This window comes from Phaseolus vulgaris, chromosome 7 (genome assembly GCF_051622355.1).
Source record: "Phaseolus vulgaris cultivar YP4 chromosome 7, ASM5162235v1, whole genome shotgun sequence".
NCBI classification, from domain to species: domain Eukaryota; kingdom Viridiplantae; phylum Streptophyta; class Magnoliopsida; order Fabales; family Fabaceae; genus Phaseolus; species Phaseolus vulgaris.
The window spans coordinates 48,301,354-48,313,262 of NC_143504.1; the positions used below are offsets into that span (position 1 = coordinate 48,301,354).

Genomic DNA, 11,909 nt, shown 5'->3' on the forward strand with positions numbered 1-11,909 from the left:
AAATGAATTAAAGTTATAATAAGGTGTAAGACTTAAGGTTATAGTTTTATTAATCAACAAACAAAATAATTTTGATCCATCTAATATAAGCTACTCATTCTGAAACATAAATTAGACAAAAAAAAAATAGAAAATGTTATAAATCATGCACACTGCACGAGATTTTGATAAGATGCAAATCGCACTTCAAACACAAAATAAGTGATCAAACCAGCACAATAAATACAAACACATTCTCAAATGAAGGTATTGTCAACACAAGGAAAGACTTATAAAGAAAAAATGCAATCTATAACAATAGACGCATATTACACAAGACACAACTCTTACTAAATGCAAGTGTAAAAGACCAACAGATGTAGTAGAAGCGTTAAATGTATACAAGTTCTAAACATAGTTGAACTTTAAATGCATCTAGCCACTATTGCAAGACATAAGCACCACTAAGCTAACTTGGCTTGAGTCTATGTCGGGCTAACTCAGGTTAGGTCAAGGTCAAATAGAGACTAAGTTGAATGAATCCTAAGTAAGTTCGGTTTGGCCTAGCCCACCAGGATGGGTCAAACTAAACCTAACTTTGGTTAGGCTAGGTAGGGTTGAGTTGAGCTCAAGTCAAGATGGATAGTTCTAGTTCAAATGAAGTTGGGTTTGACTTGACTGAGCCTATGTCGAGCTAGGTCTAGTGGGATTTGGCCCATTTTAAGTTAGATGTGGTTGGGTCAAGTCCAAATCAAACTAATTCAAATATAAATTTAAATCTAATTTGATAAAATTATGCAAACTGAATTTAATCTAATTTAAATTGAAATTGAAAATGAAAAATTCAATTCAATTTAATCCGGTTAAAGTGTATCTACATTTTATATTAAATCTACTTTACTCAATATGGATTGGATCTAAATTTGATTTTCAAAAAATTGAAACTGAAAAATTCAATTCAATTTTATCTAATTAAAATGTATCTATATTTTATATTTAATCTATTTTGTTCCATATGAATTGGATCTAAATTAGATTTTCAAAATTCTAATATATTCAATCTATTTTATTGAATATGGATATGATCTAAATTTGGACTTTCAAAGTTTTAATCCAAATCACCATAAGATAAATCATGAAATTCCAACTACTTTATCGACATCTTACCCCACCTTTAGAATTTAACATCATAAGAAATATGATAATTTTAATAAAATTTTCAATCAAAATATTTACACGTTTCTTTTACCAAAAAAATGACCATATTTATTGAATATGGATATGATCTAAATTTGGACTTTCAAAGTTTTAATTCAAATAAGATAAATTATGAAATTCCAACTACTTTATCGACATCTTATCCCATCTTTAGAATTTAACATCATAAAGAATATGATAATTTTAATAAAATTTTCAACCAAAATATTTACGCGTTTCTTTTATAAAAAAATGACATATTTTTTTTCAACATAATGTATTTTCTCTTACATTAAAAAAAGTTTTTATTTTCATTTGAATAGGCATAAAATTCTATCACTAGGTTCAAATATGATACAACTATTTTAAACACAAGGAGTAATTCTTCTTTTAGCATTTGTACACCAACTTTGATTTATCTCATACACGAATAAAACATTTGGAATATAATAGGTATTTGTTAGAGTTTAACAAAAACTCTTCTTTTGAGATCAACATAACTGGTCTCTTTAAAATACTAGTATTATGGGTCATATAATTTGTGCATTTATTATCTATATATGAACCATATATTGAAATTATTTTCTCATCAACAAATGTTAACAAATAAATGCTTCTCAAAATATTCCTCATACTTAACAATTTAGGTTTGTTGTACATTTTAATTTTTTTATCTTTACAAAATTATTTTAAAGACCTCTTTTTATGCTCAACTTGAATAAAAAAAATTATATTATTTTTCATACAATAGAAAGAAGGTGCTAAGATAAATTGAAATTTTAGAAATTGATGATAGTAATTTGATTACTTAAAATTTAAAATTTCATCTAAAATATAAGAATCTAAAATTATTCATATTTTCTATTATCTCAAATCTATGAATTTCATCTTCATATTTTCTCTTTGCCTTGATATGAATAAGGACATCATTAAGTTGACTTTGATTAAGATGTTATTAATGTCCACCAAATTTTCTTTTAGGTTAAAATCAATTATGGGTTATTTTTCGCTCATAGTCACAATAACCAATATTTATTTATGATACAAAACAAATTTTATTTTTTAGTTGTTATTAGTCCATGTTTTCTTTATCAACATTAGTAGTCTTTTTAGTTATGTCTCAATTATTTTTTTAACTAACATTAGTTAGGACATTATTTTTTTCTATGCCTACAATGACAAAATTATTTCTCCTATCAAAATATCTTTTTTTCAATAAAACTATTTTTTTATGAATGTAACTTATAATTGTTTTAGTCAACTTTGATAGAGGTTATTCTTTATTTTTATTATTGAGATTATCTCTTATTGTAGGCTAGTTTTTTATTTTTCAGTTGAATTTTGTCAAAATTTTCTCAACCAATATCAGTGAGACTATTTTTCAAGACGAATGTTTTTTGTTTTCAAAATCACTATATTAATATTTGATGGTAATCAAAATACATTATCTAAAATAAATTCATTAAATTTAAATTATTTTATCTATTTTTTTTTTAGTTTGTACTTATGGTAATCATTAAAAAGATATGACTCAATTACCTTTCTAATCACTACAAGAAAATGATGAAATAAAAACCAATTTTTAGAGACCAAAATAATTAGTTGCAATAGTAACTAAATTAGAGACCATTTTGAAAACTAAAACAAAAATTGGTTTCTAAATTAGTTTTTATTATTTTCTATTATTGTTAAATAGTTTCTAAATTGGTATCTAATTAGCAACCAATGTTTTATCTATCAATTATTTAGTTTCTAAATTTAGTCTCTAAAACCTTGGTTGCTAATTAGAGACCAATTTAGAAACTATTTAACAATAATAAAAAATAATAAAAACTAATTTAGAAACCAATTTTTGTTTTAGTTTCCAAAATGGTCTCTAATTTAGTTACTATTGCAACTAATTATTTTGGTCTCTAAAAATTGGTTTCTATTTCATCATTTTCTTGTAGTGAATATTGTACTTTTTATTTTAATTGGTATATATATATATATATATAAATAAAATATTCAATCAAAGTAACTGCATCCCATACTAAAAAAAAAAGAAAAAAAAGGCTAAACATCCTTCCTCACTGGACCAGGTCACCGCTGTTATCATCTCCGTGTGCCATCGCCACATTCTCCATTTTTACTCTTTGAGAGGAAGAAGAAAAAATAGAGTGAATTCTGAAAAAAAAAAACTCGTTACGAAAGCTATTATATATGTGTTTCAAAAACTTATTTTAAAAAATTCGTTCGAGAATTATCATATATGTTCTGAAAATTTTGTTTTAGAAATTATATTTTAAAATACTGTTTCATGATGTATTTTATATGTTATAGAAACTGTGTTCTAGAAATTTATTTTGAAAATTATGTTTCAAAAATTTCAAAAAACTTTCTTACAAAATAAATATTCCCAAAAAAAATATTTGAAAATCTGTAAAAGAGTAAATTAGTTATTTTAAAAGTTAATATGAGTATGGAGTATGTTTGGAAGTCACGAAGAAAAATACTCAGTCAAATCTTTAAAGCTTAAAAGAGTTCTATAACGTGACCACTATTAATCTAAAAAGCGGTAAAATTCTTAAAAGAAAAAAAAGTTCTTGACGGTTAAAATTTAGGCTCAATTATCTATATAGCACTATTTACATTTTTATTTTTCTATCTAGCACCCTTTTGTTTTTATTTTCTTATCTAGCACTCTTTTATTTTTTATTTCCCTATCTAGCACCATTTTAAAAATAAATAAATAAATAATAAATTATTATTTTTTTAATAATTTTAATTTTGAATATATTAAAAAATAAATATTTTTAATGTTTAAAATAATTAGAAATATAATTAATGAATAAATAAATGAGTTTTTACAAAATAAAAATAAAAAAGTAATAAATTAAAAATGTTTAGTTTAAAATTATTTTTTTTAAAATGAAGAAAATAAAAAATTAAACTCTACAACAACATAAAAGTTGAATATATAAACATAAATTAGTATTTATTTTTATTATTATTGATGATGTAATCATGTTAATTTCAAGTAAAAAATACATGACATATTTATAAAAAAAAACAAAGTCAATTAGTATTAATTAATAGTGGACACATAAATAATATTGAAGTGTTTACCTAAATGCAAAATTCTAAAAAAAACTAATACAAATGTTACACTTAATGCTTAAAAATGAGAAGAAAAAAATGCAAAAATAAATAAGTCTAGAAAATAAAAACAACAACAATAAAATAAAAACAAAAACCATAAATAAATAAAGATTGACAGAAAAAATAATAATAACTAAAAACATAAAAGGTATAAAATAAAGGAAAAACAAAATAAGATAAAGATAAAAGATATAAAAAAATCAAATAAATCAAAACAAGATAAATATAAGAGATATAAGGCGATACTAAATAAGTATATGTTGATCATAAAAAGGAAAATAAATGAGAGATGATCATTCATTTAATGTGTTCTTCAATGGTACATTAAATAGTTTGTGCGAAATAAAACATAATTAATGACGAAAAGTGGACGGTCTAGTAATGTTGGGACACATTCTTTTTGTGTGTCCTGGTGTTTGACAATATGAACATTTTTTTGCTCGATCATGTTGTTCTCTTATGTCCATATCAGTCCTTATTCGCCTTGACTTAGGCCTCCCCTTTGAGGTTCTTTTCATGTCAGGACTTGGGCATAGTATTTGACCAGTATACAGGCCAATACTCTTCATTTCTGAGTTCACCAAATAGTCCTTCGTAAACATGAAAGACCCGTTGCAATGTGTACACAGGTGAGATGTACCTAGCAAAATCGTGGTGGGCATATTTGCATGCAGCAAGCACATGGGAGCATGGTAGGTGTAGTTTTTGAAATTTCCCACAGTCACACCATAATTCGTCCAAGCGAATTGCAAATCGGCCTGGTGGTCGTACTTCTCTTGGATTTTGTCTTTCTTCTACCAAAAATCTAGTGTTCCTCCTATCAAAGGAAAGCACTGTATGAGTGTTTGCCTTTGATTGTGCATCTTCCAATGCTTTTGCTGCAACTTCAGAGTATACATGTCCAGCAGCCATCATGGCTTCCACTTGCCTGCCTCTATCTGTGAAGAATTTATTGCAACGGGTGTATGTTGCCATCACCATGGAAGATATTGGAAGATTTCTTGTTTTCTTCAAAACATAGTTGATCGACTCAGCCAGATTAGTTGTCATATGTCCCCACCTTTTACCGTTGTCCCATGCAAGAGTCCACTTCTCTCTTGGGATATCATCCAGCCACTGAGTTGCCTCAGGATTTTCCTCTTTAACTATGTTGTAGTAGTAAAAAAAGCGTGGCTATGTCATTCCATATGCTGTAATTATTTGTTGCAAATGTAGTTAGTAATTAAAATTGACAAAAACAATATGTATAATTTGAAAAAGTTGATTAACTTAATGTTTGAGGGCAATTACCCATGTTGACAACATCTTTCTTTAGTGTTGTATTTCTAAACCGCCTCATGAAGTTTTGTGCTATGTGCCGAATGCAATACACATGCATAGAGTTATTGTTGTTCCAACCACTATCGTCTCTAGAGTATGCACTCTTTATTGATTCGTGGCGGTCAGAAATGAGACAAAGACCATGTTGCGGAGTAACATATCTTCGTAGGTATCGCAAGAAAAAGAACCAAGCATCAGCAGTTTCACCCTCTACGATGGCGAAGGCAATTGGTAATATGTTGTTTTGACCATCTTGCGCAACTGCGACCAATAACGTTCCTCTATATTTCCCATACAAGAAAGTTCCATCAACTTGGACCACCGGCTTGCAAAATTTGAAACCATCAATGCATGGTTTGAATGTCCAAAATACCCTTTTGAAGATTATGTGGTCTGCGTCCAATTGGTTTCCTTCATAAGCAGGTTGGGCCTTTATTTTCCAAATAAACCCAGGAACGTAAAGTTGCATTGCATTTAGGAGTGCTAACAATTTTTGGTACGACTCTTCCCAATTGCCATATACATTTTCTATGGCCAGTTGTTTTCCTAGCCATGCCTTTTTATATGTGGCTGTATACCCCAAGGATGACTTCATGTGCGCTATTATGGTTGACACTGGTGTGGAAGGGTCAGCTTTGATGATTTCATGAATGCTTTTTGCAATCATTCGATGCCCCAACTTATTGTGGTCTTGTGAGATCATAGGGGATACACAAGTGTGAACACCTTACAACTTCATAATTTCCCACAATTGATTCTTGGTTCGCAAAATCACTCTACACCTCCATGCGCAATCATCATGAACACATCGAACTAGGAGCCTTGATTGATAATGTGAAAACGATTGATGACATCTTGAGCTTCTTCCTTGGTGTTCAATTGTTGCCCAACAAAAAGTGTCCCTGGAGGATACACTACTGTGTCGCGATCAAAGGCATTACCAAATGCTGAGTCATACATAGGTGATTCAGGTGGAAAGTGCAAAAAATGCTCTGATGGAACATAGGATGAGTAATGTTCATGTTGTTGATTGTTTGTATGGTGTGCATGTGGTTCTTCTGACTCTTCATCATCAGCAGCTGTAAGTATTTCGTCTTCATCCTCACTAAAAGGATCGAAGACTTCATTGGGAAGACCAACAACCCCATGCTCTTGCGGTGGTTCTTGAGCGAGTTGTTGATTTTCGTGTTCACCTAGGCTGATATATGAACCACTTAATAGTTGGGTATATGACTGCATGTCTTTTTCCCATTCCCCAAGATGTTGATGGGTGGGTTCATTCATATCTAATGAGAAAGGGTGTGGTGTTTCATGGGACAATAGTTGTGATAGGTGGTGGTATGAAGGTTGAACTTCTTGTGATGGTTCAAAATGAATGTTTAGGGAAGGAGAGGGAGAGGAGTGTGTGGGTTGACATTGTGTTGATGAAGATGCAAACCTTTCAAATGTGACATACACTTCGGGTCTGGTTTGTAGTTGAATGGAGTCGTAGATGCCAAAGAACGCCTCAACATCATCATCCTCGGTCATCTCGATGGCGGTGTAATGACTTACCCCACCATCAAGTCTAGTCGGGTAGCGGAAGTGAATTGTTGCGACCCTTTCTTCTACTTCCCTATGCAGTTTTCCAAGGATGACTTCTTTCATACTTTGTAGGGTCATTCCCCTTTTGATAGCAACAATTTTTGGTGTCATAGAACTAAATGTCCATCCTTCAATGGGACATTCTTTCATTGATCCATCATAGTGAACAATGACATATAATGAAGCCATTTGTTGACAAAAGGAAAGATGGAGAAATCAAAGATGTTGGGTGTGACATACTTATTTAGTATCGCCTTATATCTCTTATCTTTATCTTGTTTAGATTTTTTTTTTCTTTTTATATCTTTTATCTTTATCTTATTTTGTTTTGCCTTTATTTTATATCTTTTTTGTTTCTAGTTATTATTATTTTTTCTGCCATTCTTTATTTATTTCTATTTATGTTTTTATTCATTAATTATATTTCTAACTATTTTAAATACTAAAAATATTTTTTTTAATGCATTCAAAATTAAAATTATAAAAAAAATTACTGGATTGTGCAATTCTCGTCATTAATTATGTTTCATTTTGCACAAACTATTTAATGTACCACTGAAGAAAATATCAAATGAATGATCATCTTTTATTTATTTTTCTTTTTATGATCAACATATACTTATTTAATATCGCCTTATATCTCTTATCTTTATCGTGTTTGAATTTTTTGTATATATTTTATCTTTATCTTATTTTGTTTTGCCTTTATTTTATATCTTTTATGTTTTTAGTTGTTTTTTTTTTCTGTCATTCTTTATTTATATATATTTTTTGTTTTTATTTTATTGTTGCTGTTTTTATTTTCTATACTTATTTAGTTTTGCATTTTTTTGGTCTCATTTTTAAGCATTAAGTGTAGCATTTGCATTAGCTTTTTTTTAGACTTTTGCATTTAGGGTAGACACTTCAATATTATTTATGTGTTCACTATTAATTAATACTAATTGACTTTGATTTTTTTATAATTTTGTCCTATATTTTTTACTTGAAATTAACATGATTATATCATCAATAATAATAAAAATAAATACTAATTTATGTTTATAGATTCAACTTTTATGTTGTTGTATAGTTTAATTTTTTATTTTCTTCATTTAAAAAAAAAATTAATTTTAAACTAAACATTTTTAATTTATTACTTTTTTATTTTTATTTTGTAAAAACTCATTTATTTATTCATTAATTATATTTCTAATTATTTTAAACATTAAAAATATTTATTTTTTAATGCATTCAAAATTAAAATTATTAAAAAATAATAATAATTTATTATTTATTTATTTATTTATATTTAAAATGGTGCTAGATAGGGAAATAAAAACAAAAGGGTGCTAGATAGGGAAATAAAAACAAAAGGGTGCCAGATAGGGAAATAAAAACAAAAGGGTGCTAGATAAGAAAATAAAGATATAAATGGTGCTAAATAGGGAATTGAGCCTAAAATTTACACATATTTCAATTTATCATCAAATATTAAATTTAACTTACCAAATGATTACACATTTTTTAAGTTGAAAAACTATATGATTGAATATTTAAAAAAATATCATTATAATTTAAATTCACTTAAGTAAACTTTTAAAAAGACTATTATTGTATTTTTAAAATTGAAAATCTTGACCAAAATTCCTTAATAAAATATTAATTTGAACAAACTAAATAAATAATAAAAAATATGAGAAATATATATATACATACACGCACACGACCGGAAGTGCAATGATGCAGATGTTTTTGTAACTCTAGCGAAGATGCAGTTGGTTTTGTAAGTATGGAATACCCACTAAGTGTTGGAAGAATTTGTAATGTTTGATTTGGACAAAACTGTTGAAGTTTTCTACCTTCCTACCTACTCTCTTTCCTACCTACCCGAGAAAGTACTACAACAATATGTAAGTGGCTGCTAGAGAACTGAGAGCCACTTTCTGCATTACAAATTCTGTTGTGTTCTTTTGTGAGGTTTGTCTTCAATATGGCAAAAAAACCTGTCAAATACTTTCTGGTATGTTGCTGTGTTTGTTAATTGTTATTAAAGCACTGTTGTGAATTTTGGGCAGTGTGGTCAAATCAAATGTCTGAGTTTATAAACAGGTGGACGCATACACTGAGTTACCATTCAAAGGGAACCCTGCCGCAGTGTGTTTCTTAGAGGAAGAGGAAGAGAGGAACCACCACTGGTTGCAAGCTGTAGCCGCCGAGTTCAACATCTCTCAGACTTGTTTCTTAACCCGGATTCTTGAGTCTGATGACCCTCTTGACTCGCTCAATGGCACCTCTAATCCCCGTTTTCGCCTCAGATGGTTCACTCCTATTACTGAGGTCAGTTTTCTCAAATTGGATTAGTGTATACTTGTGTAGGACTAATTAGGTGCTCTATTTTATCCCTATGTTCAGAACTTGGATGAAATAAATGTTTTAAAGGATTTAATTATTAGGAGATTTTTTCATAACAGTAATCTGAAAAACTTCTATTTTCATAGCTCTTCATAACTTGTATTTTCATTTTTTTTCACACCTTTTCTCAACCTAATAATTATAATTTCTTTTACGGATAGTTGGCAAAATATAGTCATAATGTGGATTATTTCTTCAATAGTTTCTATTTAAGTTGGTTCTGTAGCGTTGTTATTCCAACAGTTATTATGATGATGATGATGCCTTTTCAAGGATGAAGAATGGTTCCTAGATATAACACTCATCACCAACAAAATGATTGAGAGTAACCATTAATAGCATTATTGGGGCACCCTTGTGCAGGTTAAACTTTGTGGCCATGCCACATTAGCTGCTGCACACATACTCTTTTCATCCGGTTCAGTGGATACCAATATTATTGAATTTGCAACGCTATCTGGGCTATTAACTGCAAAAAGAATCCCTGCAATCAATATCTCCAGTGCCTCAAACTTGCAAAATGATGAAACTGAGGATGGGTTTTACATTGAACTGGATTTTCCTGCTGATCCTGTAACAGATTTCAACTTTGATGAAACTTCACTAGTTTCTGGGGCCTTGAGTGGTGCTTCCATAATTGACATAAGGAGGACTCAAGTTGCAGATGACTTACTAGTAATTCTTAAATCTGTTCCATATTTATTATTTACTATACACATTCCTACTATCAGCTAACTTGCTTGATTAATGAAGAACAAATCTCTTGTTACTTTTCTCTGCAAAATAGCTAGTGTGTGTTTTGAGCAATTGGTGCGCACTGAACATTATGAGACTTATTTAATTTCCTAGGTTGTAGTCACATCTGGGGAAAATGTCACAGAAATAAAGCCACAGTTCGATGCAATAGCTAAATGTCCCGGAAGGGGAATAATTGTTTCGGGGATTGCTCCTCCGGGATCTGGATTTGACTTCTACAGTCGATTCTTCTCCCCAAAATTTGGAATCAATGAGGTTTGTGGCTGAGATATTATGATTATTATATTATATTTCTCTACTTGCATTGGTAAGTTCTGCTTAATTATTGTGCAGTAAATATAGACAGTAAGGTAAAGTGTTGATTGATTTTTAACTCAACTATACTGATGCAATTCTTGAACTGCACTATCCGTTAAAACACTTGTTCTATTTCCTTTTGTTTTACCCTAATGCTATATCATGTATCAGATCTGGGATCTAGTTTTATAATACATACAAACATTTCACTTGTTTTAATTAAACAAAGCAAGGAACTATGGATCAAGATACCTACTATTTCATGTGCTACGTATTTTTACAAGGTCCACAGGAAGGATATTAAAAGCAAAATAAATCTTCATTAGAGTTTATTTGATCAAAAATAGAAAAGAGATGATGTTACTGGTCTGAACTTTCAGGATCCTGCTTGTGGGACTGCACATTGTTCCTTAGCATCCTACTGGAGCAAGAAGCTGGGGAAATATGATTTGAATGCTTATCAGGTACTTCCTTTCACTCGTTGGGATTATCTGTCTCATTTTCATACTAATCTGTAATTACACTTGTAACAGGCATCACTCAGAGGAGGAATTTTCAATATTAGTTTAGATGAGCAGAACCAAAGAGTGTTTTTGCGTGGGAAAGCAGTTACAGTGATGGAGGGGTGTATTCTGGTCTAGTTTTATTTCTAGCATTGCAGATTATGTAACCAGAATTGAAATTGGAGTACTGAATTTTTATTATGCTTTATCCCAGCGAATATGTATATGATACAGTTACCCACAAATCTGATCGTTTGTGCAGTTTAATAATGCATGTACTGGGTACAGTGATGGTGTGAGTCAGTACTTTAGTTATCAGATCTTCCACTACTCCCCATGTACTGATAGGGTAAAACCGAGAGGTTCATGCCGAGAACTACATAGCGTAACAATTAAGATGATTAAGTTAAAACCGAGAGGTTTTGACCGAAAGTAATAAAGACAAGAATAAAACAAATATAAAAGTTGTAAAAGCCCAATTAGATAAAAACTTACAAGAGGGGTGCACAAATAATAAGAAAGGTGCAGAAAGAAAGCCCAAGAGTAAAGGGAAAGCCCATTAAAGAAACTCTATAAATAGGAGTTCAGAGATAGAAAGAGGTAAGAGTGATTTTATCTGATGAACGTTAAACCTTTTCTGACTTTGGCATCGGAGCGATTTGCAGGTAACCCCCACCTGCTGTGAGGAGAAGCCGAGAGGAGAAGCCGCTAGCACTAGCCGAGAGCACCAGCCGAAAG

At 30.1% G+C, this 11,909-nt stretch overlaps 1 protein-coding gene and 1 pseudogene across 1 annotated transcript; one reads left to right on the top strand and one right to left on the bottom strand.

The window, feature by feature from the left end:
* Positions 1-4,670: 4,670 nt before the first annotated feature.
* On the bottom strand, positions 4,671-7,410 carry LOC137829367 (uncharacterized; annotated as a pseudogene).
* A 1,613-nt stretch (positions 7,411-9,023) lies between these two features.
* On the top strand, positions 9,024-11,458 carry LOC137829699 (uncharacterized). Its single transcript, XM_068636581.2, has 6 exons — positions 9,024-9,223; positions 9,313-9,540; positions 9,979-10,290; positions 10,465-10,626; positions 11,049-11,132; positions 11,202-11,458. The coding sequence occupies exons 1-6, from the start codon at positions 9,194-9,196 to the stop codon at positions 11,307-11,309; spliced, it is 924 nt and encodes a 307-aa protein (XP_068492682.1). The 5' UTR covers positions 9,024-9,193; the 3' UTR covers positions 11,310-11,458.
* Positions 11,459-11,909: the final 451 nt, after the last annotated feature.